This window comes from Monodon monoceros, unplaced genomic scaffold, assembly GCF_005190385.1.
Source record: "Monodon monoceros isolate NGI ecotype Baffin Bay Population unplaced genomic scaffold, NGI_Narwhal_1 Super_Scaffold_13, whole genome shotgun sequence".
Taxonomy (NCBI): Eukaryota; Metazoa; Chordata; class Mammalia; order Artiodactyla; family Monodontidae; genus Monodon; species Monodon monoceros.
This window is the reverse complement of record NW_021703769.1, coordinates 69348718-69375501: the sequence shown is the minus strand read 5'-3', so window position 1 is coordinate 69375501 and position 26784 is coordinate 69348718. Positions and strand designations below refer to the sequence as shown.

Here is a 26784-nt window from a genome sequence, read left to right as displayed (position 1 = left end):
TCAGGGCTTGCCCTCCACACTCTCCACCAGCTGACCCTGAACAAGCACTTGCTCTGAGCCAGATGCTCCTCTAAGCAGTCTATCCATCCAGTCCTTTAATCCTTATACTGACCCTCAGAGGAGAGTCTTACTCTTATCCCTGTTTGGCAGATGGGAGAGTGAGGCCCAGAGAGGTTAAGTAACCTGCCCAAGGTCACAGAGCTGGTAGGTGGACGGGAAGGATTTGTACCAGGTGGTCAGGCTGCAGAGTCTGCCAGGCCTATTTTCTGCCAGGGTTTCTGGGCTGGTGGGCTGTCAGCCCAGAGCTGCTGGTGGGCTGTCTCACCACCCTAAGAGCCTTTCTGAGAATGTAGGGCATAAAGGAGAAGCTGTGCCAAGAGGTGGGGAGAGGCAGACTGCTGACATACTTTAATTACTGGGGTCTGGCTGTGCCCAAAGATCACACCACCTTTGAAAGTTCATTTACATGGGTTGATGTAGATGCTTTTCCTTCAATCCACTCTTTTTATCACTTGCTATCTAAAAATGCTTTGCCTTGTATTAGTACGGTCATTTCCCCCCATTAGTTTGCGGCTTGATAAGGGTTAATCAGGGAATGCTTGGGTGCCACGTTAGCCAGACCTCCACCTGCAGCTCTGCCTCAGGGCTCCACCGGCACCCAGAGCCTCCTGAGCCAGGGCACTGGAGGGTCAACACCACCAGGCACAGCCCACAACCCAGGACCGAAGGGAGGGTCCCTCATCCACCCCGGGGTGGGAGCAGGCTTCTGCTCAGCACCGTCCCCTGAGCTCCCCAGCCAGGTGGAGCTCCACTTGCCCAGTGAACTTGCTTGGTGATGAAGCCAGTTTGGGCTCCTCCCCTTTCCTGTCCCCTTCCAGGGACCACCTCCCAACTAGATTACTTGTTCTGGAAACCTTATCTCAGAGTCTGGTTCCGGGGAATCCAAACAAGACAATATTTACATAGCAGGGAACAAACGCTCAGTAAGTGGAAGGATTGTTATCACTTCCTCCGCCTCCTTCCATCTGCCCTGAGCTGCTGGGAAAAGAGCTTCAAGCCTCAGGCCTCATGCACGGAGTGCACTGGTCCAGATCTGGGAACCGTGACTGTTTGGAGTAGGGGTTGCTTCCTGCCACCGAGTCCCTTGGCCCGTCCCTGCAGCAAACAGTCCCTCCAGCTCCTCAGTAAACATGGATGGAATGTCTTGGTCACAGAGGTCACTTGTCTAACAAGGCTGGTTGCCTGGGGCTGGATTTTGCCCTAGGCACCCCACAGTTGCAAATTCTTAGGACACCAGGATGCCTTGAGCTCTCTGAGCTTCTTTGGATCACAGAAATCAGAAGCAAGTTGCCCTCACAGAGTCACCCCAGCCACTAGTTTGGATCCACAGCATCAGACTGAGATGTTTCATCTGCAGCCTCCAGTGTGTGCAGTCTGCTGGTTAAGGACACAGCAGTGGAGTCATTCCACCAGGGTTTGAGGCCTACATCTGCTGCTTTCCAGCTGTGTGAATCACCTGCTCTGTGCCTCAGTTCCTCATCTGAGAAATGGGCACAATCGGAGAACCCACCTCAAAGCCTGGAGATAAGGATTATAATTTACCTACACATATAAATTACATATATAATTTACTTATACAGTAAGTCCCCTACATACGAATGAGTTCTGTTCTGAGAGTGGGCTCGTAAGTCCAATTTATTCATAAGTCCAACAGAGTTAGCCTAGATACCCAACTAACACAGTCAGCTATATAGTGCTGTACCGTAATAGGTTTATAATAATTTTCACACAAATAATACATAAAAAACAAACACAAAAAATAAAGAAAAATTTTTAGGGGACTTCCCTGGCAGTCCAGTGGTTAAGACTCTGTGCTCCCAATGCAGGGGTTGTGGGTTCGATCGCTGGTTGGGGAATTAAGATCCCACATGCCGTGCGTGGTATGGCCAACAAACAAACAAAAACAACAACCACACATTTTAAATCTTACAGTAGAGTACCTTGAAAAGTACAGCAGTGCAGTACAACAGCTGGCATACAGGGGCTGGCATCGAGTGAACAAGCAAGAAGAGTTACTGACTGGAGGAGGGAGAGGAGGTGGGAGACGGTAGAGCTGAAGGATCGTCAGCAATAAGAGATGGAGGGCAAGCTGCAATTTCACTGAAGCCTGACGTTGATGGAATCCATGTTCACATCTTTGAAAGTTTGCAACTTGAAGGTTCGTATGTAGGGGACTTACTGCATATAGGTGAGTAAATTTCATATAGAATTTATATATATATATAAGTAAACTATATAATGTATATAAGTAAATGATAAGTAAACACATAGTAAATTGTAATAAATAAAAGCTTACAATGGTGGCTGGCTCATGGTAAGTACTCAATCAATGGACCCCCTCATTTCATTAGAAGGGCGGCACACGGACCTTTCACCATAAGCTTCTTTGTACCTTTAGAATGTCGTATTATCTGCTTGTATTGTTACCCATATAAAGTAAAAGCAACTTCATTTAAAAGTAAAAACAAAAATAAAACAAATTTTCAGTTATAACCACATCTTGGCTTTAGACCCAGAAAGTAACTGTGACAGTTAATTTTAGGTGTCCACTTGACTAGGCCATGGGGAGCCCAGCTATTTGGTCAAACATTATTCTGGATGTTTCTGAGAGGGTGTTTGGGGGTGAGATTAACATATTAATTGACAGAAGAAAACAGACTGCCCTCCATAGTGTGGGTGGGCCTCATCCAATCAGTGGAAGGCCTGAATAAAACAAAAATGCTGATCCTCCCACGAACAAGAGAGACTCCTCCAGCAGACTGCCTCCGGATTTCATCTGCAACACTGGCCCTTCCTGCCTGATGGCCTTCGAACTGGAACACTGACTTTTCCTGGGTCTCCAGCCTGCTGACCCATCGTATAGATCGGACTTGGCAGCCTCCATAATTGCATGAGCCAATTCCTTACAACAAATTTCTCTCTGGGGGAGGGAAGGACTGGGAGTATGGGGTTAGCAGATGAAAACCATTACATACAGAATGGATGGACAACAAGGTCCTACTGTATAGCACAGGGAACTATATTCAATATCCTGGGGTAAACCATAATGGAAAAGAATATATAAAAGAATGTATATATGTGTATAACTGAATAATTTTGCTGTGCAGCAGAAATTAACACAACATTGTAAATCAACTATACTTCAATAAAAAAAAAGGGGAAAAAAATTTCTCCACCTCTCTCTCTCTCTCTCTCTCTCTATATATATATATATGTATGTATATATATATGCATATGTATATACACACACATCCTATTGGTTCTGTTTCTCTGGAGACGTTGACCAATAATACATTTGCTAAAAGCCAGCTCAGGCCTCGGGGAGCAGGGTGATGAAGCAAGAACTCCTCCATCACGGCACCCCACTGACCCAAAGCCCAGTCCCAACTGCTCGGGGGTGCACACAGAACTCTTACTTGAGCTCGCCCTCTCCTGGTCTGGGAACACGGTCAGGGGCTGGGGGCTCAGGTTTGGCTCGGGTTTGCTGGGAATGAAGACCTCAGCGTTGTCCTTCCGCTTAGCAGACAAATTCCTTTCCTTTTTATTACCTGTAAAAACACAATAGTTTATATGTCAAACACTGAGTGCAGGCAGAGTTGGGAAATTCTGCTCCAGCATCTGTTTATTTGTGTGTTCACTTATTCATTCAACAAATATTGATGGAATCCCTGCTCTGTGCCAGGCACCATGCTAGTTTCGGATTTGTTGCAGACAACAAAACAAGTTTGCTGAGAGCCGTTATGTGCCAGCTACCACATTTTGGTAAATAAGTGAATTCTTCTAGGACACACACAGGTTTTCAAGTTTTAACATTTCTGAATAGGGACAAGTCTTATAAACAATGGGGTACTGGGTTTAATTGGCAGCAAGATACATAAAATAATGATGTAACCAAGGATATGCAAGAGCAGGAAAAGTAGAGTAGGACATGTTTGCTGCCCTCGAGGCACATTCTCGCCGAGGAGAAGGATGGTTGAATGGATAAGACAGCAGGGCTGGCACAGAAGAAGGGATCCAGTACCAGGGTCACAGAGGAGCATGCAGCCTGGAGGACAGGGCTGGCAGGTATGCAGCCGACAGGGAAGAGAACACTTACAGATGACCAGGGTGTCTCCAGGGCACAGAAGAGGGGGCATTCAGACACAGGGAACAGTGTGTGTGAAGGCTTGAGAGCTGACACGCGTGTGGCAGGTGAGTGGCTAGGGTCTGGGCTGGCGAGAGGAGCCAGACAGTGAAGGGCCCACGGGCCATGATTTATAGTCAGTGTTTCCCAAAGTGGGGTGCCTGGACCACTTGTGAAACAGGTGATGATTGGGACTTCCCTGGTGGCTCAGTGGATAAGAATCCACCTGCCAAAGCAGGGCACATGGGTTTGATCCCTGGTCCGGGAAGATCCCACATGCCGCGGAACAACTAAGCCCGTGCGCCACAAGTACTGAGCCTGCGCTCTAGAGCCCGCGAGCCACAACTACTGAGCCCATGTGCCACAACTACTGAAGGCTGCGTGCCTAGAGGCCGTGCTTTGCAACAAGAGAAGCCACCACAATGAGAAGCCCGCGCACTGCAACGAAGAGTAGCTCCCGCTCGCCACAACTAGAGAAAGCCGGCGCGCCGCAATGAAGACCTAACGCTGCCAAAAATAAATAAAATTAAAAAAAAGAAAGCAATTATCTATCTTAATGTGTATGGGAAAAAAATAAGCAACCAGTGTATCAAACCTTGATTTCATGTATATTATTGTGTGGAACAATCCTAGAATTACGGAAGAAAAGAAAGGAGTGAGGAAGGAAGGGGTGAGGGGGTGGAGAGAAAAGGAAAGAAGGAAAGAAGAAAGGTGACTGGTTTAAATAACAGCTAAAAAATAGTATGAGTGGTCTGTGAATTTGGCAAAAAAAAAAAAATTGTGAAGAAGGTTTGCAAATGGCACAAGGCTGGGTAAAGTGGCTCCAGGCAGGAAAGCAGCTCAGGGGGCAGTGGGGCAGGTGGCTAAATGGAATAAAGAGAAAAAGCAGGGAGAAGAGTTAGGTCCCTGGACTTGGGAACCTCCAGCCTGGGAAGGTAGAAAACCTGGGAAGTGTCTGCTCAAATTCAAAGGAAATCCTGGGGCCTGTGGTGGCCCAAAGGAGGGAAGCCCCAGAATCAAGGGCGCTATGGGATTCTTGGGAGGTCAGGGTAGATGTTGGGGATGAGTGTGGGGTCTGTCCGACTTGCACTAACCTCTCTGCTATCCCCCCTTGACTTTGCAAAGGACACGTGTTTCTCTACACTTTCTCAAGTGGCTGCTCCCTGGTTGGCCTGATATCCAGGGCCCAAGGGCAGACCTGTGTGTGAGCGAGAAGCCACCATGTCCAATGGGACAAGACAAAGAATGGAAAGGGGCCAATGCCCAAACGGAGATTGGCTGTCTAAGTGCTGAAAATATGCTGATGATGGTAAGAACGACAGCCAGCATGTATTCAGTTCAGCCTCCTGAGTGCCCAGGCACCGGGACAGGTCCTTGGCACACACTGTCTCATGTGTTTCCCCAGCCATCCTAGTGGGTGGAGGGTAGGTAGAATAATGGACCTCAAAAATGGCCACATCCTAATTTCCGGAAGCTGTGGATGTGTTAGGCTCCAAGGCAAAGGGGAACTGACTGTGCTCGTCAGCGGACCTTAAACTAGGGACGTTATTTTGGATTATTCCGCTGGACCCAATGTAATCACAAGGGTCCTTAAAAGTGGAAGAGGGACAGAGTTTCAGTTTGGGATGGTGAAAAACTTACGGTGATGGATAGTGGTGATGGTTACACAACAATGTGAGTGTACTTCGTGACACCGAATTGTGCTCTTAAAAAGGGTGAAGACGGTAAATTCTATGTTATGTATATTTTGCCACAATAAAACGCATGTGCGTGAGCAGCACACAGGTGGAAAAGTGCTGCAGAAGAGGAAGATCAAAGGGAGACGTCACTATAGAAGAAAAGCACAGAGAGATGCAACGTTGCCAGCTTGGAAGGCGGCCAGGAGCCAAGGTATGTGACAGCCTCTAGAAGCTGGAAAAGGCAAGGAAACACATTTCCCCCTAGAGCTTCCAGAAGGAACATAGCCTTGCTGACACTGTGATTTTAGCTCAGTGAGACTCATGTCAAACTTCTGACCCACAGAACTATAAGATAAAAAGTTGGTATTGTTTTAAGCCACCAAGTTTGGGCTAATTTGTTATAGCAGCAGTAGAAAACTAATACATACTATTGCAGAGTAAGGCTCTGAAGTTCAAGTCGTTTGTCCAACAACACAGAGCTAGGAAGTGAGGGAATCAGGATTTGACCAGGCCTGCCTGGCTCAGAGCCCTGCCCTTAACCACTTTATTCCTCTCCTCCACTTTATGGCTCCCTCCTCTCCTTAAGACTGCCCTCCAGCAACTCTGGTGGAGGTCTGCCTTGGCCATCAAAAGTCTATACAAGGATATTTCTTAGGGCACCAAAGGACCCAGACTCTTGGTGCAATCCTAAACCATCAGGTCTTCATGGAAAGTGGCCTGGGTTCACTCATTTTGTACCACCCTCCCCCCACCCCTGGCCCCGACTCACTCGGCTGCAGCCATACTGGCCCTTTCTCTGTACTTGGGTACACCAAGCTCTTTCCCTCTCCAAGCCCTTTGTGCTTTCTGATCCCTGGACCTGCATGGCTGTTTCCATGACTGCTTTCTCTTCCTCATTCCTGTCCCAGCTTAAACATCACCTCCTCCGAGAAGGCTTTTCTGACCATTCCAGCTACTAGCATCCTTCTGTGACCCCCATCGCCCAACCAGTGTCCTGTTTTATAATCTTCACAACTTTCAAGACCATCAGGGTACCATTCTCTCCTCCCTGAATTCCTAACCCATGACCCAGCCCTCCCCTTTCCAGTTAATAGAAGAATAACTTCTGCTTTCTCTGTGCCGCTCATTCACTGCCCCTTGCTCACAGGGAGGACAAACGGGATGGGAGAGAGTGGGGGCAGGAAACCGTCGGGGCTCAGCCCAGGCCTTCCTTCTTCCCTCTTCTGTGGGTTGGGGTGGGGTGGGGTGGGGTGCCGTCAGGTCACATGGCCCCCTTCTACCATGCTGATGCCATCAGCGGTCCAGCTCTGCCAACATCTGGGGTCAGGGGTCAGTCTATGGCAGAGGGGCAGTACTTTCAGTTGGAGAGGTAATCATTTGCTCACCTTCCATCCATGATCATTTCTCATTTGTTTCACAATTTAGAAGGGAAAGCAGAGCGAGGTGGGGTTACTTACTGGCTCCTCAAAGCCCAATTATCACTTTGTAACTTCATCTGGTTTATTTATTTAGCCTAAAGATTAAGAGCGCAGGCTCTGGGCTCAGACTGCTGCAGATTCAATTCCACTCTGCCCTTTCCTAGCTGTGTGGCCTTGGGCAAGTTATTTGACCTCTCTGTGCTTCAGTTTCCCCTCTGTGAAACAAGTACAATGACAGGACTTCCCTTGGGGTTGAGATTTAATGTGCGGGTGAGGATTTAATGAGGGACATAAGTAAAGCCCTTGGAATAGCTCTTGGCTCACATTAATAACAACTCAGTAAGTGTTGGCAATTATTATTTATGTAGTTATGTGCTTATTGTCTGTTTTCCCTGCTAGGATTAAATGACGTGGAATGAGTGGGCCCATCTTGTCCCAGCACAGTGCCTGGGGCATGATGCGTGCCCAGTGCATGAATGAACAGCCCAGAACCAAGCACATCTTTTCAGGTTACTGCTGACTGTTCTTGAGTAAACACTCAGGACCATCTCAGAACTCCAATCCCATGCTGGGGTCTCGGAGACCTTGTAACAGGCCCCTCAGCCTCCTTCTTGCTCCCCTTGGTGGGAGCCTGTCTCCTGCTGGGGCTGAGAAACCAGCCAGGGGCTGCAGATGAAAGGGGCGGCTGAGAGCGGCGGTAGGGGGTGTTCGTGCCGCCCTCGTGTACGGCAGACTGGGCACCCGCCGCCTTCAGCAGACATCACCAGGGTCAACTCGGGGCCTGCCGAGCAATCTAATTGTTAAAAAATGTAAAATGGCAAGAAAGTGAAGTTCTCTCCTTTAGCTTTATGCCCAGTATCACTATTAAACTGCCTGGGGCCCAATTGCTCCCCTTCTGTGGCCTGGTCCTCCACACCCGGAAGTGGCTGTCATACCCACTCCCACCTCCATCCCCACCACACCCCCGTTTCCAGGGCAGGGGCCCAGTCAACCCCTTCACAGCACTTCCCTTCCCCTTGGAGGAAACACAATCCACAGTAACGATGCAGCCCCAGTGGTTCTCCTTCAAAAGGGCATGTTCACTGCTGACCACCAGATGCTTTAGGAGGCGGGCATAGTCCTTCATTTATTTTAAAGATTTCCCGAATGGTCTGAATGTGCCAGGTGAAGGCGGCAAGCTGGGGATGCAACAGAGGGGAAGAGCTGGCCTGTGCCCTGGCAGAGCTCACAGGCCGGAGGGAGAGAAAGGCAACTGCGGGCATTGAGACTAGTGCCATGATGATGCTACAGGAGCAGAGCAGGCACCGACCTAGCTGGTCAGGCTGGGAGTGTCAAGAAGGCTTCCTGGAGGAAGCAGCCTCTGAGCTGAGTCTCGAGGAAAAAGCAGGGAGCCAGGTTTCATGGGTCAGAGGGGAGAGGAAAGGAAATGTGGTGATCTAGGTGGAGGGAACAGCCCAGCAAGGAGGTGAGAGCATGTCGGAGGGACAAATGTTCTCTTCACTGGAGACATCAACCGTGGGGTGTAGATTTTCCAGAGCTGCCTATTATTATGTCCCCCCAAGACTCATAGGTTCAAGTCCTAACCCCCAGTACCTCAGAATGTGGCTGTATTTGGAGATAGGGTCACTAGAGAGGTAGTTAAGGTAAAATGAGGCCTTCAGAGTCTGTGCTAAGCCAACATGACTGGTGTCCTTATAAGAAGAGGAGATTAGGACACAGGGACACACAGAGGGAAGACCATGTGAGGACACAGGGAGAAGGTAGCCATCTGCAAGCCAAGGACAGAGGCCTCAGAAGACACCAAGCTTGCCGAAGCCCTGATCTTGGATTTCTAGCCTCCAGAACTGTGAAAACAATTACATTTCCGTGGCTGTTGATGCCACCCCTGGTCTGTGTACTTTGTTACGGCAGCCTGGGCAGACGAATATACTCACTGCCTGATTTCAAACATTCCCTCATTTCTCCTTCCTTAGGTTCACTCATGCTTCCCCACTGGTTGGTCTTGGTATTTGGTTCAGGAAATACGGCACCTCCAGCTTTGGGGAGAATGCCCTAACCGTAACCCTCCTTGCCACCCACCCATTGTTCTGTTGACTCTACCTTCTAGGGTGATTTCTGAAAAACCTTCTCCAGTGGACAATTGCTGTTGGTGCCCAGCTGCTTTCCTTCTCCTTCAGATTCACCTTAATTTTCCTTTGGAAACTACTATCTCCATCCATGTGGTTTGGGTGGCGATAACCACACCCCCAGTCTTGTTGGCCGGACCTGGCCCATCAGAGCCACAGTGACTAGTTCAGAGATGTGACCCCACGTGGGTTCAAGAGCCAAGTCTGGGACTTTTGCTGGAGCTTTTAGGAAGAGAAATCCACTTTCTGATGGAGTTGCAAAGCCAGTGTCTCAATTCTGCATCTATATCTGGAAAGCCCACTTTAGAATGGTGCCAAGACAAAAGAAGGAAGAGAGAAGAGGGAGAAAAGGAAGAAGGGGAGGGGAGGGGAGGGGAACGGAAATGAGTCCTACTGCAGCCCTGGACTCCTTAGTTATCCAAGTCAATAAACAGTCCCTTTTGCTCAAGTCAGTTTCACTCGCCAGTTGCCGCACAGATGCTGGTAAACTTCCTACAATGCGCAGGACAGCCCCCTACAATTACCTGCCAGACATTTACCATCTGGAATTTCAGGGTCGTCTGTAAGCTTCTGGGAGCCTTCACCTCTTGCAATCAGCAGAGACCTGAGTGATATATACCCCGGCCTGTGAGATGGTCTACCCAAAGCTGAATTCAAAGTACCACTAGAAATTTAAGTCCTATGATTAGATCCAGAGACATCAAAGGCAAAGAAATACCACATAAGACAGAGCTTACTTTTGGAAGCTGGGTTAAATTCCAGCACTACGAGGGTATCTGGGCCCTGGGGAGGGCGTCCTTCTGTCTCCTGGTCCTCGGAAACATTCTTCTGCACGGAGTCCCCCCTGGGAAGAGGGGAGTCATCTCTAGGACGGCCCACCAGCACCTGGTCCTCAGGCTCCGGCTCAGAGAGTACATCTTCTTCGATAGAGTCATACTCATCACTCGAACCATCCTCTTCTTTCCTTTGTAGGTTGACACTAAGCTCCGGGCTTTTTCTTAGCTCCTGCCAAAAGTCAAGAAGAGAAGCGAAAAATGAAATATGTTCCTTTGAGGAAAAACTCTTTTGAAAATAGATCATTAGAATCAAAGAACTATTCCCATGAAGCTAACATTTCCCAAAACCATCTCAACCCATGTGTTATCCTCACTTTGAGGATGAGAAAACAAAGGGGCAGGGACAAATAAGAAACTCTCCTCTGGATGGAGCAGAGTTTAGTTTTATAGTATTAATTGTGGTTTTCTGTAGCTGTTTGCAAATTTTTTCATACGTCTTCTGCCTCTAAGAGATTGTAGATTTACAATCTTAAGACCAAGCATTAAGCTATATTTACAGTGATCAAAAAATTTATCACTGAAGCCAGGATACTTTGAATTTATTTATTTATTTATTTTTGGCTGCATTGGGTCTTTGTTTTTGCGCGCAGGCTTTTCTCTAAGTCATGGGAAGCGGAGAGTGGGGGCTACTCTTTGTTGCGATGTGCGGGCTTCTCATTGCGGTGGCTTCTCTTGTTGCGGAGCATGGGCTCTAGGCACACGGGCTCAGCAGTAGTAGTTGTGGCTCACGGGCTCAGCAGTTGTGGCTCACAGGCTCTAGAGCGCAGGCTCAGTAGTTGTGGTGCACAGGCTTAGCTGCTCCACAGCATGTGGGTGGGGATCTTCCCGGACCAGGGCTCGAACCCGTGTCCCCTGCATTGGCAGGAGGATTCTTAACCACTGCACCACCAGGGAAGTCCCCAGGATACTTTGGAAGGGGAATAAAGGCACTACTACATTTACACTGGGACGAAAGTGTACACTGGACTGTCTGGGAAACCAGTATGTTTGGTTAGCCTCGCTATGCTATCCCTGTAGCCCTTGTAGTAACTAACATAGTTGTGAGAGCGTGAGAAGCAATCAAGTTTACGGTTGACCATAAGCTTAATAGTTGTGTGGTAGGCTGAATAATGATTCCCCAAAGATGTCCAAGTCCTTATTCCTGGACCCACTGAATTAGTAAGGGCTCATGTACAAGTGAGAAGCACCACATAGAAAACTTTGATCATCTTAGAGAAATCATCCTAAAAAGCCCAATGATAGAAATACGGACATCAAAGGAGCTGCTGGTGAGGGCTCAGGAAATAAGGACCATGTTATTGGGAACTAGAGGACAGATAATCCTGTTATGTGGCAGCAGAATCTCAGCCAAACTGTGTCCTATAGTTATATGGTAAGAGGAACTTGTAAATGATGAACTTGGATATTTAGCTCAAGAGGGTTCCAAGCAAAGTGTTAAAGATACAGTCTGGTTCCTTCTTGCTGCTTAGAGTAAAATGCTAGAGGAAAGGGACAGACTGAGAGAACTGTTAAGTTAAAAGAACTGGGAGCTGATGATTTGGGAAGCTCTCAGCCTACTGCAAAAGATGCTAAAAAAAAGCATGAAAAAGCCAGGGAAGGGTGCTCTGGAGAAAAAAACGAAGGGTGTGGCTGCACAACCTTTTGCCAAAACCTCAGAAGGATCTACAGTTTAGAGCAGCGGTCCCCAACCCCCGGTCCATGGACCAGTACCAGGCCGCGGCCTGTTAGGTGAGGTGAGCAGCGGGCCGGCAAGCAAAGCTTCACCTGCCATCTCCATCGCTCACATTACTGCCTGAACCATCACCCCACCCCGTCCGTGGAAAAACTGTCTTCCACGAAACCGGTCCCTGGTGCCAAAAAGGTTGGGGACCGCTGGTTTAGAGTATTCAATCACAATGAGGGCTCTTTGAAGAGATTAGACATGTGACTCATGAATCCCCTTAGACATCTCAGCAGAAGCCAGGAAAAGGGATGGGATTATCCAGGAAAGATTTGTGGAGGAGCCTCTTTTCTAGCAGAGTGAATCCTAAAGATATACAGAGGAGATGCACATGGTTTTTGAGACTGCTATACCAGCAGAAACACTGCCAGCTTGGACTCAGTGGGAGAGAAAAAGGACAAAATTAAAGAAAGCTGACAGGCTCCCAAAACTCTACAGGCAGGAAACAGGTTAATAAAACTATGTAGGTGCAAACACATGCTACCCTTCATGAAAGAGGAAGAATGACTCCCAGGGTGCAGCCATGGGCCCAGAGGGCGGAATCCTGAGCCACAGAGAATTATTCCTGTGCCTTGAAACCTAATGGAGTTTGCCCAGTTGGATTTCAAACTTGATTGGGTTTGGTGACTCCTTTTTCCCTTTAATTTTCTGTCTATTGTAATGGGAATGTCTATAACCGTTTTCCTGTGCCTGACCCACCACTGTATTTGGGAGCAGATAACTTGTTTTCTAGTTTTAAAAGTTCACAGAGGGAGAGAAATTTTGCCCTAAGATGAGTAATACCCATAGACTCACCCCTAGCTAATTCAGATACAGATAATGAGCTTTGGGACTTTTGAGCAGGTGAGACTTAAATGATATTTTGCACTTAAGTTGCTACTGTAATGGGTTGAGACTTTTGGGAAACTTGGGATGGGATGGAAGTATTCTGCATGTGTGGTGGACATGAATCTTTGGGGGCCCAACAGCAGACTGCTGTGGGCCCCAAAGATGTCCATGTTCTAATCACCTTGGATGGTGAATATTACATGGCAAAGGGACCTTGCAGATGTGATTAACGATCTTGAGATGGGGGATATTATCTTGGATATCTAGAGAGGCCTATGTAATCACAAGGGTCCTTCTAAGAGGGAGGCAGGAAGATCAGCATCAGAAAGACAAGATATAAGGGTGGAAGCAGAGGTTAGGGAGGAGAGAAGATGCTACCCTGCTGGCCTTGAAGGAGGAAAGGGTACAAGCCAAGGAATGTAGGTGGCCTCTAGAAGCTGGAAAAGGCAAGGAATCGGATTCTCCTCTAGAGCCTCTAGAAGGAACATAGGTCTGCTGACATCTTGATTTTAGACCAATGAAACGGAATTTGGATTTCTGAGCTCCAGAACTGTAAGATAAACCATTAAGTTTGTGGTAAGTTGTCATGGCAGCAATAAGAAACATTTTGTTTTGGTTTTTTTGTTTGTTTTTTTAGACATGCCTCACAGCTTGTGGGATCTTAGTTCCCTGACCAGGGATTGAACCCAGGCCCCTGGCAGTGGAAGCACTGAGTCTTAACCATTGGACCACCAGGGAATTCCCCAGGAAACTAATATAGCTATTGATCTTTTATAGCTCTCTCCCTCCCACCCTGCCCAATATCAAGTATTATTGAGCAAACAGAACACTGCCTGGCACATAGTAGATGCTTGACAAATACGTGCTGAATGACTAATTTATGTCAGTGACTGGGTAGAAGCTGTAAGCAGGGGTGGAGAGCACCCACCCGCCTTGGCAGTGGCATTAGTGATGTGGCTCTTAGAAAGTTACTTAACTTCTCTGCTCTGCATTGTGCCACCCATAAAAATGGGTTAACGAATCCCAACCTCACTGAATTGTTTTATTAAAGTAGTGGTGTGAAGTGGGGATGATGTTGTCCCCCTCTCCAGGGGACATTTGGCAATTATTTGGAGATGTTTTTGGTCAGAACTGGGGGAAATGAATGCTAGCGGCATCTGGTAGGTGGAGGCCAGGGATGCTGCTAAACATCTAGAACGTACAGGACAGTTCCCACAACAAAGAATTATCTGGGCAAATGTCAACAGTGGTGTGAGTGAAAAGCCCTACATTAAAGTGAGCACGTATTCACCAATGGCATTTCAAAAGATAACAGCAAGGTCTTCTAGTTGAGTGTATTGACGTGATCCATGCAACCTTCACGGAAGCCAGACTGAAGCCATGGCTCGTGTCTTCAAAGTCTGACTGTGGTCAGCAGTTGGAGGGCGAACAGGTTTACTGCTCCTCCGTGGGGAGACATGAGTTCCTGGGGGGCCTGCTGTTTAACGGCAACTGCAGTGCCTGTAAAGCTAGTAATCCTTGACTTTACAAAACATTTTCAACTCCCTCCCCCATTTGATCCTCACAGTGACCCTGCAACATAGATGGGTGGAGTGCAACTTGCTTTGGTGATAACGTGAACTCCAGCCACAGCAGGATAAGCAGTTGGTCCCGGTTCCTGGTCCACCCCACCCATCTCAGATGGGGTCATCTTCAGTTCTCTGTTCCGCAGGGGTGGAGGCAAGGCTAGGTGAGAAAACAGGGGGCAAACCCGGTATTCTCACCCAGTCACAGTGGAAAAAAACGATAAAAGCAATGCCAGCTAAACTGGGAGATTCCCGGATGGGAGACTGCTGTGACTGTCCAGGAGATCTCGGTCAGTCCCAGGGCCCAGAATCCTCCCCACTGATGCCTAAGGCCGAGTGGAGCTACCACCCACTGCCAGTTCCAGGAAATAGCTGGATGGGGCATTAGGATTCTAGAACCCACGGTCAGCTGAGCAGGTTCCCTCCAGCCTCTTCATCACCTTCACCTTGTGGTAGCCCCATATTTTAAGTGACTGAATTTCTGGAGTCCCCACAAGTCGGAGGACTGAGGCCTAGAGCCTTTAAGCTGGTCCGACCTGTCACAATGATTAAGTGGCAGGGTCGTGACGTGTGCCCTCAGCCACAGCTCCCTGCTCCTTCTAGACTATCCAAGTGTAAAACAGACTCACTTTTGTGGTCCAACCAATGGGGAAGAAGACGCGGCAACTATTATCCTGTGTTTATTCACACACGCAGGTGTGCTGCAGGCGCTTCGTTGAGGGCTGAGGTAATGGTGGGGAGTAAGATGGCGAAGCTTCAGGCAATCAGTGCACAAAGAAAAAGAATCAGGGGCATTTCAGATGTGGCCAGGACTGGGAAGGAAAGAGCCTGCCTGCATAACGGAACCAAGAGTGAGCGGGCTGAGGGCAGCCCTGTTGAAAGCTGGTCACGGAATGCTGGGTGATAAAGAAACGCCCAGTGAATGTCTGGGGCACAAGGTGTGCCAGGAGGAATAGCAGAGGCAAAATCCTGGAGGCAGCAATGGCTGGAGGGCAGCGGGTACCAAACACACTGGGAGGGGAGGGCGGGGAGCAGGAAGGGGGTCACAGGGGCAGTGCCTTGTAGGCCTCGGAGCAGAGTCTGGATTTTCTTTCATGTACCATGAGAGGTCACGAAGGGTGCTAAGCAGAAATACAACATTATCTGATTTCTGTTTTTAAAGATCACTATGGTTCTTGGATACCAAGAGGATTTTGAGAGGTGGGGCCAGGATGCAAACAGGACAGAGAGCAGACAGCTGCACCTGCGGTAGCAGGTAAAGAGGAAGGTGGAAGCAGAGGTGGGGACAGAAGATGCGTTTTGAGATGTACTTTGGAGGCCGAGATGACAGAAATGTCTGACTAGAAATTAACAAGGTGCATACCCTTCACCCCAGCCCTTCTAGGAATTTACCCTTCATTCTTAAGGATGCAAAGATCATTGAGGCATCATTTATAAAAGAGAATGACCTGCATGTTCATTAGTAAGAGATGGGTTAAATTACTAATAGAGCAGGCGTTGATGGAGCCCCAGGCAGTCCTTACAGAGAATGAGGTAGGTCTCATGCACTTATTCAGAAAGACAACAAGATATATGTTTAAGTAAAAAGAAGCATGTTGGAAAATGTACATATAGTATAAACCTGATTCTTTTAAAAATTATTATATTAGTATGTATACATATAGGCATACAAAAAGTCTGGAAACATCAAACTCTTAACAATATTCTCTCTGGGGTGGCATTATGGGGACTTTGTTTTCTGCTTTGTTTTACTTAATTTTTTATTATAAGCATGTTTTCAATTTTATAAATAGAAAAATATCAGGTATTTACATTTATATTTAAATCCTTACTCCTGAAAATAAATAAATTCCATATAGGAGTGGTAGGAACAGTGGTGTGGAGGACCCTGAACGGCCAGTTGTCTGAGTCACTGATCTCTAGCCCTGCCTGGAACACATCTTGTCCCCAAAAGAGGGATTCAGAAATGGGTGAGCTGTGGCAGTCGATGCTGGCAGGTGATGGGCAGCGCCTAACTTACTGTATCCACTCAAGTGGTCCAGATTTAAAAGTAACAAGCCACCAATCTCAACAGGGAGAAATTCCGGTAATATAAATATAGCACCCATAAGTCCTTCTCAGAAAAAAACCTCCAGAGGACAAAATCCAAACAATGAAAAGTAAAATCAAAATAAAGAACACAGACCAGGAGACCCTATGATAAAAGGTCTAATGGTGAGCACTGAAGACGTTTAGAGACTAAAGAAATACAAGTGACCCTTGAACAACACGGGGATTGGGGCTCTGCCCCCCATGCCGTCGAAAATCCATGTACTGCTATCTCTGCCTCAAAAGCAAAGGAATTGATAAATGGCTCACCCAAAGGCAGGAAGCTGAAACAGTATGGAGAGAAGAGGACTCAAACCCCAGTTCTTAAAAGATTTCGCATATTGTGATCTCTAACCGAACACAAACTTTTCCCCATACTTAAAGATCTGTAAAATGAAAATACAGGAACTATATTTATTGAAAAAAACCCCATGTACAAGTGGACCCATGCAGTTCAGACCCGTGTTATTTAAGGGTCAACTGTATTAGACAATTGTACGTATCCGGGTTATGGACCAAAATGCAATGTTCTAAACCTAAGCTCTTAGCGAAGCTCACAAAAACCACAAGAGGGGGCTTCCCTGGTGGCGCAGTGGTTGAGCGTCCGCCTGCCGATGCAGGGAACACGGGTTCGTGCCCCAGTCCGGGAAGATCCCACATGCCGCGGAGCGGCTGGGCCCGTGAGCCATGGCCGCTGAGCCTGCGCGTCCGGAGCCTGTGCTCCGCAACGGGAGAGGTCACAACAGTGAGAGGCCCGCGTACCGCAAAAAAAACAAACAAAAAAAACCAGAAGAGGGCAGGCAGTGTGGGTGCAACCTGGCCTCATTTTCCATAGCAGATTAGTCAATTCATATCCATCTTAAATGGAAACAACAGGTTTTTAAAAAATGGCAACTCCGATCTCTTAATATTTTGTTCATAATTTATTAAACGGACGGGATGTTTTAAGAAATCTCTCTTGTGATAAAGAAATCTGAATTTCAATAATTCTGTTTCAATTTGGTTTTGCTTCTGGCAAATTAATGCAAATTTAAATGCCATAATTGTATTTACTATAAATATATATAGTAAATATATATATAAAAGAAGCCTAGACTCTGCATTACTGCTATCTTGTTCACAGAGGAAAATAATACATTTGCTTACACTGGGTGAGCACACTTTAAGAACCTAGACCCTTATAATGCCCACGTGATCTAAAACCATCTGCTCTAGGGGCAAAGGGGAGATGAACTAAGTCGCCACATTCCCTCGAGAAAGCTGTTCAAATCCTTTCCACCTGGAAAGATGAGGACCTTGGGTTGGTCGCTTTGAAAGCCAACCTGCCGATACTTCAGAGGGATACCCTGCTAGGGCATCTACCAGTTGCTTTGAAGCTGTCATCCAGAAAAAGCTCTGTGAAAACTTACTTTATAGCTTTGCTTTAAAACCTTGTTATATGCAATTTCAATGCTCAGCCCTTAAAATGTTCAGTTCAAGCCCTTTCAACAGAAAGCCTTCTGCATGAAGGCCAGGCTGCAGATACCACAGGTGGGGAGCAGATGACGGGACTGTATACAAATTGGCCTTCTTGCTAGAGAGCCAGGGGGAGGCGAGGGAAGGAAGGATGCTGGACCAGTGACTAAAACGCAGCCGAGGTTTCACGGTCAGTGGATTAGTGCCTTACATGCCTGATCTTCCTCTTTTCTGCTGGGCTGGGAGAAGAGCAAACCCGGATCACCACAGCACATGAAATGTCTGCAACAACAGCAACCACAACTGTGATAACAACGGCGGCAGCCGCTGATTACAAAGCTTTTGCTACGTATCAGGCAGCAGGCTAAGCCCTCGACACACCTCATCTCCCTGCAGCCTCCCACCACCCCTGTGTGTAGGTGTCCTTATAGGTTCAGGGCACTTAAATGGCAGCCCCAGGTCATGCGGCTAGCAAGGGCAGAGCCAGGGTTTGGATGAAGGACCGTCTGACTCCAAAGTCCAGGTTTTTTATTCCACGCCCACGTTTATTCCCTGCCTGGCATCAATGCATTGGAAGCCAGCGGTCTCTAGAGCGAGATGAAAGTCAGGTGCTCTGCGATCACCCATTGGCTTACACGAAATTGATGACACCTGCCTGTAAGAGCTTTTGACACAAAGCTGCCATGAGGCCACTAAATGTGTTAAAGTATGTGTTTGGTGTTAGTGGATGAAGCATTAAACGTCTAACTCCACTTAGAAAATGGAACAGCTTGGTCTAAGTTCTGGGTGTGGGTTCCAGGCCCGACTCCAGCGGCCCTATGTCCCCAGGCAAGTCTCTGAGCCTCAAGCCCCCACCTCTCACGTGGGAAAATGTTCCCTGACAACCTGACAAGTTTGTGGAAGGGATGCAATGAGATAATAGCTATGAATTAGTGTTTCGTGATTGCTCTAACAGAGGTCTAGGTTTTACAGAAAATTTAACATTGAGATGACAGCATATTCTTTTCTATCTCTCAGGCCCTATTGACACTGCCTACAAGAATATCAGGTGTTTAGCCCATGAAGCCACACTGGATACTTTGAGTCCTCAAGAGGAAGCAGCAGTCTCTGCGGTAGAGGTCATGGACATGCCGCGAACCCCCAATGATGTCCTCATTTGATTGGCAATTTTATAAAAGTGGGATTTGCATGCACTGTTAGTTGCAATAATTCCCACCAACTCCTATTGCCATATATGAGCCATTTTACATATATTAAACTGCCTGACCCAGAAATGATTTTTACCCTACAATGAGGGTTAATTAACTAATCTGTCCTTCTTTTCATTCATTCATTTATTGTTGAATATATGTGTCCCCGTAAGCAGGTCTGATTGCTAAGTGCTAGGGACAGAGTGAGGAATAAGACAGAGTCCCTGTTCTCATGGAATTTATAATCTGGCAACAAAGACAGCCGTTCCTTAAGAAATTACCAATACAACGAGAGTCAAGAACCCACATCTGAGGCTTACCAGTCCACACCTCAAGCCTGGTGGCATCTAGATCACAAACTTCCCAGAATAAAGTGACTTGAGCTCTAACTACAGGGTCCATGCTGTGTATTTTTTAAATCACATTTCCCTACATCTATTCTGACGGAACTATGGCTAGGAAAATATGAGTTTTATCTGAGCTTCAAGTACCTGTGAGATGTTTTTGGTTTTCTGCTACTTTCTTACTGCCCCCTTTCAACCTTGGATTTTCTTTCACTGATTTTCATTCAAAGCTAAATTTATTTATGAAGCCCCCTAGAGTTCAGTCTCAAATGTCCACTATTATGAAGAAAAAAGCCATCCTCGTCTTAAGGAGTGGAGTGATATAAGAGGAAGAGCACAGACTCAGGAAGCAGAAGGGTACCATTTCCTGGCTATGAGGCCATGAGCAAACCTTGTGGCATCAGTGTGCTGTGGCTGCCTCACCTGAGCCTGCCCAAGGCAGGGGTGGGAGGGTGGCTTTTGATCTTTCGACCAAGAGAAGGAAATCAGATAGGGATGACAGGATAGAGACCAAACAACACAGAATGCTGCTGGATCACTAGAAATTTTGAGGAATTCTTGAAAGGCAAGAAAGCAGAGATCACATCTATGAAGCAGTAAAAGCAGAGGAAACTATGGACCAAAACAAGGGCAGTAAAATTTTCCATACAAGGAAGTGTGTGTGTGTGTGTGTGTGTAGCTGAGTCCAGAGTCAAGGTGGAGTGAGAGGAAGCCCTGGGGCATTCACTGGGGGCTGCTTTTAGGGCTGCTGGCCCCTCCCCAGCTGTATTAAGTGCACACAGGCTGATGCCTGGATGTGGGCAATGCTCCAGGAGGCTGTTTTCCCCAAAGTAAGCTAGGAGTTCCCATACCTGGAAGAGGAGCTAAGGCACACAGCCTCCCGGAGCCTGTTGTGCCCCAACCAACATCAAGGTCAGGTTATATTAAATAGAACAGGCAGAAGAAGAAGTAGGATTCTCAAATACAAAGATGAGCAGACAACCGAGAATGACCAAACATTTGGGAAAACCAAAACTCTGAAGATTGGCACAAAATTTAATTAACAAAAGAACAAACACCCAATGAAAGCGAGTTAATAGAATAAGCAGAGGAAGACTTTAGAATCCTGAAAATTAATATGCCTGGAGAGATTTGAGAGGATATTTCATCCATGAAAAAGAAACAGCTAGAGATCTCAAGTTTTAATTTTATCATTAACATTTTGGAAAAGATAAACTAAGTACAGAAAGAGCTAAAAGGTGACAAATTAAATGTGCTAGAAATTCAAGCCAAACAATTTCACATGGTAACAGTATAAAAAGACAAAAAGAGGGCTTCCCTGGTGGCGCAGTGGTTGAGAGTCCGCCTGCCGATGCAGGGGACACGGGTTCGTGTCCCGGTCCGGGAAGATCCCACATGCCGCGGAGCGGCTGGGCCCGTGAGCCATGGCCGCTGGGCCTGCGCGTCCGGAGCCTGTGCTCTGCAGCGGGAGAGGCCACAACAGTGAGAGGCCCGCATATCGCCAAAAAAAAAAAAAAAAAAAAAAGACAAAAAATATGAAAGAAAAATTAAGAGACTTGAAGATCTGGGCCAACATTTGTCCAAGGGAAGTTCCAGAGGATAGAACAGAAACAATGGAAAATAATAACAACAACAATAATAAATGAACATTTTCCAATGCTAAAGAAAGACATAAGCCTTTAGACTGAAAAGGCCCACCTAGTGCTTTAAACGGGACAAAGAGAATGACACTGATATATTCATATGGATTAAACAAACAACCTGTCAGAAAACATCTTGACTCTATATATACATAATGACAGATTTGAAATGTATAAAGCAAAAACAGAGAAATATAAGGGAACATTGATAAGTTCACAGAAATCACCCAGATTAAATAGACAAAAATTAACTGGGGCTCTATTGCAGTGGTTTGCTAATGAGCATAAGAATTTTCTGGGAGTCCTATTAAAAATGAAGATTCTGAGCACTCCATGCCCCCTGTAAACCCAGCTCTATATCTTTGAACGGGGTATGAGAATTTACATTTTTAATAAGAAGCCAAAGTGATTCTGATATAGGTGGTCTGGGACTATACTGGGACATACATAATTGCCTGGTTAAATAACATAATTAATAGCTTGCTTTAATAGATATACTGAGAACTTTATACCAAAAAGAGAATGATTATTCTTTTGAAATACCATAGAGCATTCATAAAAATTATCTGGTAGACCACAAACAAAGTCTCAAAAACTTCCAAAACAACAGAAATCAAACAGACCAGTCTCTAACCATAATGTAGTAAAATTAGAAATTAACACAGAAAGATAGACAAAAACTCTCTACTTAGAACATTTGTAAAACTCTTCTAAATAAAGAGAAAAAAAATCCCTAAAATCACAAACCAAAAGAAGTAAATGACAATGAAAACACTACATCCACGCAAAATTTGTGAGATAAGGACAGAGCAGTATTCAGAGGAAAATTTATAGGCTTAAAATTGCTGTATTAGAAAACAAGACTGAAAATAAGGCAATTAAGCATTTAAAGTAAGAAGCCAGGTTATGGGATGGGGGTGGGGGGAGAATCAAAGCAATAAATTAAACCAAAAAGTTTAGGGAAGGAATCAAGATAAAAGCAGAAACGAACTGAAATAGAAAACAGTAAATGAATGAATGAATGAATGAATGACAAAATAAATAAAGTATGCATGCTCAATAGAACTGAAAGCTGGGCCTGCTGTGTCTGGGCGGTAGAGAGAGCTTTTCCTATTTTACTCAGTTTACTTCTTAATTGTTTGAATCTTTTCTAATGAGAAATCACTCATGTATTAGATGTTATATAAAATGACCAAATAATGTGAAAATACCTAAGAAATTCTAAGTAGACTATGAATGCAAGAAATAAAAAAGATTATTTATTCTGGTATTGATTCAGAGATCATTTTAAATTTTCATTAAGATTGAAAAGGATGCTTTAGGAAGTCAAATACCATCCAGTATCTTCACTTACAGGGATGCTCTATTAGGTGAAAGGATTACTACATCTCTCAGTTCTGGGCCTGTATTTTATGGGTAGTTGGTGCTTGTTCAGCATCATTCCACACAAATCATTCATGCTCATCACTGACTTATTCCTGCTCAGCTGGCTTTGTGCTGTCTGACCTACCTGCGCAGGGACCTTCCTAATGCCATTAGCCAGGTGGACCTTTGGTCTGAGCTATCCAGCTGGGCATCTCTGGGTACATTCAGGATGCCATGCCCCTGATGGTTCTTGGTACCAGAGGGGCTAACTCAAGTGTCACTGGAAAGGAAAAAACCTCTTCCTCTTCTCTTGTCAGGAGCTAACAAAGCTTTCATTGTCTAAATCAAAAGTTGCACGCTGGTGGTCTGAAGACCAAACCTGGCCAGCAGGCACATCTTGTTTCGTTCATAGAAAATCGTGAATTAGTTACCAACATAAAAAAAATGGGAGAAATCGAACACAAACAAGCCCAGATACTTGGCTTCTCTTAAAATTAGGAAGTCTGGCGCCACCGGGCCCCTATGATGACAGTCAGCTGAGCTGTGTAGAGACTGTTCCCTACATCCCCACTAGTTTCTACCATGCCCTGACACCCAGGCCAAGTGCCATCCTTGGTACTGCCCCCCAACCCCCCTCACTCATGTCATTTAAATTTTCATTTTAATTAGCACCCTCTGCCAGAAATCCCAATATTTCAGAATCCAAGCTATATCTCCCAAACTGACACTTCTACCCCAAGTAGCACAGAAATTCTTTGTCAGATTATGTGTCCTGATTCATAGTTTGGAAAATACTGTCATCACAATTATAACTTAGCGATGTGATAACTGAACTCAGCTATGTGTGGGCTGGCCAGGGTGCCTAATCAACCCCTCTGCCACGCTGGCTCATTGATTCAATCCATCAACTACCCAATTCACTTGCTTAACAAAGATTTGCAAACTAACTCTACGCCAGGCACTTTTCTAGGGACCAGAGACACGGCAGGCAAGAGATAGCACACGTCTCTGCCATCATGAAGCTTAGATCTGGGATGTGGGGAGGAGGGTGTTTAAGCTCTAAATATGTAACTTGCAAACAGCCTCCAGAAATGGTCCTTGGATGAGTGGAGGGCTCCATGAACTACCACGTATCCTCTGTTCTTGTGGATTTTGCAATATGGGAACACCTATAAACTCCCCCTTAGGATGTGTGATTTCACAGCTGACAGGCACAGGAAATATCTAATCTATCCCTTTTTGTTGTAGGGGAGGAAATGGGGCTCTAAAAGAGTGTGACTTAGCCAAGTCCCCACAGAGTTTATAGAAAAGCTCAAACTACCCTCTCCAGACTTGCTGAGTCACAGTCACTGGTTCTTTTTCCTCCCTAAAACAGGAGCCACGAGCTCCCTACATCTTCAGAAAATGTAACGTCGTGTGAAACAGCAATGGGAGACAGTGTCAGACAACAGGGAGAGGTGAGGACTATGGCAGAGTGAAGGGTGCATATGCTCAGAATAAAAGTTTTCTAATTCAAAATATTGGTTTGGCCAAAAAGTTCGTTCGGATTCTTTTCCAGTTTGGCCAACCCCATAAAACAGCAAAAATAATGATTATAGCACAACACCAGACCAGCCAATGAAACACACCCGTGAGCTGAAGCTGGCCCTTGAGGTCACGGGTCCAAACCCTCCCCTTTGGATATATCCTCTTCCATTTATCACTATATTTCTACCCTTATCTTGAATTTAAGCATAACTTTTTCAAGTCGTAACTAATAAGAAATCCTCTCTTACATGCCCCTAGTTTTTCTGAATTTTTTTCCTCAAGTTTGAGACCTATTTTGAATGTGCGATATATTTTGAATGTGACCGAAGTGAGAAAACCAAGTATGAAGGGTGCATATTCATTTTCTTAATATAATAATGCCTTAATAATATAAAATGAATTTTCTATTTATCTAAAATTCACCCCTTTAAATAGTCAAAAACCTAAATAAAATAATTTTAAATGAAAGTACTTCTAAAATAGATAAGAATTCCTTGTCTTCTTAAAAGAATATGTATATTAAATATAATTTAGTCTTTTCTTAATACGAATGATCAATATTCTGGATAGAAATTGATCTATAATACAGGAGATATTGCCAGGAGCTATTATGCTTTCGTATCTTTCATTTATTAAGTGACATCCTCTCCTACCCGAGTTTCCAGAAGTACAGGATATGGTTTGAAGACAAGGGAAGAGCCCCCTCTCATCCCTTTCTGGCTTTTGTGAACCTCCGGATTTTTGTTGTTATTTTATTTTGCTTTTTACTTTACAGTTATCTTAATTTTATCTGACATAAGAGATCTTGACTTCCAATTTTAACATTTCTTTCTTTTATAGTCCCCAAATCAAAGCCACAAAGTCCGAATGATCTCGAAAACTTTCCTTCCATTTGAGAGAGACTCTAATCTTCAGACCTTCTGATTCAGAATCCCCAGGAGTTCATCTGTTAAAAACTGTGCTACCTCCTGTAAACAACTCTCTTAGCATAAAAATTTGACCTAAAATGTGCATTTAAAAAAATATCGTGGGACTTCCCTGGTGGTCCACTGGTTAAGACTCCATGCTCCCAATGCAGGGGACTCAGGTTCAATCCCTGGTCAGGGAACTAGAGCCCGCATGATGCAACTAAAGATCCCACATGCCGCAACAAAGATCTCACGTACCGCAACTAAGACCCAGCACGGGCAAAAAAAAAAATATATATATCCTTAGTGATTCTTTTTGCTGTTGTTATTTACTTTTCCCTTTTATTTTATTTTAAACATCTTTATTGGAGTATAATTTCTTTACAATGGTATGTTAGTTTCTGCTTTATAACAAAGTGAATCAGCTATACATATACATATATCCCCATATCTCCTCCCTCTTATGTCTCCCTCCTACCCTCCCTATCCCACCCCTCTAGGTGGTCACAAAGCACCGAGCTGATCTCCCTGTGCTACGCGGCTGCTTCCCACTAGCTATCTATTTTACATTTGGTAGTGTATATATGTCCATGCCACTCTCTCACTTCGTCCCAGCTTACCCTTCCCCCTCCCCATGTCCTCAAGTCCATTCTCTATGTCTGCATCTTTATTCCTGTCCTGCCCCTAGGTTCTTCAGAACCATTTTTTTTTAGATTCCATATATATGTGTTAGCATATGGTATTTGTTTTTCTCTTTCTGACTTACTTCACTCTGTACGACAGACTCTAGGTCCACCCACCTCACTACAAATAACTCAGTTTCATTTCTTTTTATGGCTGAGTAATATTCCGCTGTATATATATGTGCCACATCTTCTTTATCCATTCATCTGTTGATGTACCTTAGTGATTCTTGTGTATATCAAATTTTAAGATCCATGGCCCTATCTTTTCCTTATAACGGTGGTTCTCAAATACTGCTGCAAATGACAGTCACGTGGGGTGCTTAAACAGAGGAACCATGTCTGAGTCCAAATCCAGAACCAGAATCAAAACCTCTGGATGATATGACCTGGACATTTGTGTTTCTTTTATTTAGTTAGCTTTTTACTTTTTGTTTTGAGCTAACTGTAGACAAGACAGAGCCATACCATGTACCCTTCATCCAGTCCCCCCCGCGGTAACATCCCGTATAGCAACAGCACAATAGCACAATCCAGAAACCGACATCACTACAACCCTGCTAAGCTTTTTAAACTAGGCCTCCTTTTTTTTACTTTTCTCTATTTCTTCCTTTGCTGATGCTTAGCTCTACTGAAGCAGCTTATCTCCTCCTTAATGTACTGGCTTCTTAAAAACCTGGTTTGAAAAAATGTAAAACCCGTAGAAAATTTATCAGCACAGTATAATAGAAGGGTATAATGAATGCCCAAATACCCATCGCCTATATTCAACAATTCTTCACCAATTCTCAGAAACCTGAGAACAGGGACCTTTTCCTACATAACCACAATATAATTACCGAATTCAGGAAATTTAACATCAATACAGTATTATTTTCTAATATAATATGATTTTCAAATTTCATTAATTTTTCCAAACCATCCTTAAATTTAGAGCAATCCCTCCAACCTCCCAGGATCTCACATCGCATAACTGTGGTGTCTCTTTAGCCCCCTTTAATCTGTAACAGCCTTTCTCTGTCTCTTATGCAACTGACATTTCTGAAGACTCCCGGCCAGTAGACTGTCCCTCAATTTGGCTTTGTCTGGTTGTTTCCTCATTGGACTTCACTTTTGAAAAACATTTTTCATCAATGTTCCCAGCTCGGGGTTCACTGGGGGAATATTTGTCAGAGGAGAGGTCTTCTCCAGGTTGTTTAAAACAGTTAAGCAGAACCGATGGATGGCCA

General features: G+C 45.3%; 1 protein-coding gene across 10 annotated transcripts in view; it reads right to left on the bottom strand.

Annotated features, from left to right (window-relative positions):
- The window catches only part of KIAA0556 (KIAA0556 ortholog), a 201610-nt gene that overhangs the window by 94877 nt on the left and 79949 nt on the right, over positions 1 to 26784 (bottom strand). For 9 of the 10 annotated variants that reach the window (XR_003793117.1, XM_029220374.1, XM_029220375.1 and 6 more), the window contains 2 exons: positions 10144 to 10411; positions 3477 to 3608 (listed from right to left, as the gene is read on the bottom strand). Coding sequence is in view for 9 of the 10 variants with exons in the window: in XM_029220374.1 (XP_029076207.1) it covers positions 3477 to 3608; positions 10144 to 10411 (400 nt within the window). In the remaining variant the exon portion in view is untranslated. The remainder of the gene's footprint in view (positions 1 to 3476; positions 3609 to 10143; positions 10412 to 26784) is intronic. The other variant, XM_029220377.1, reaches the window with a different exon arrangement.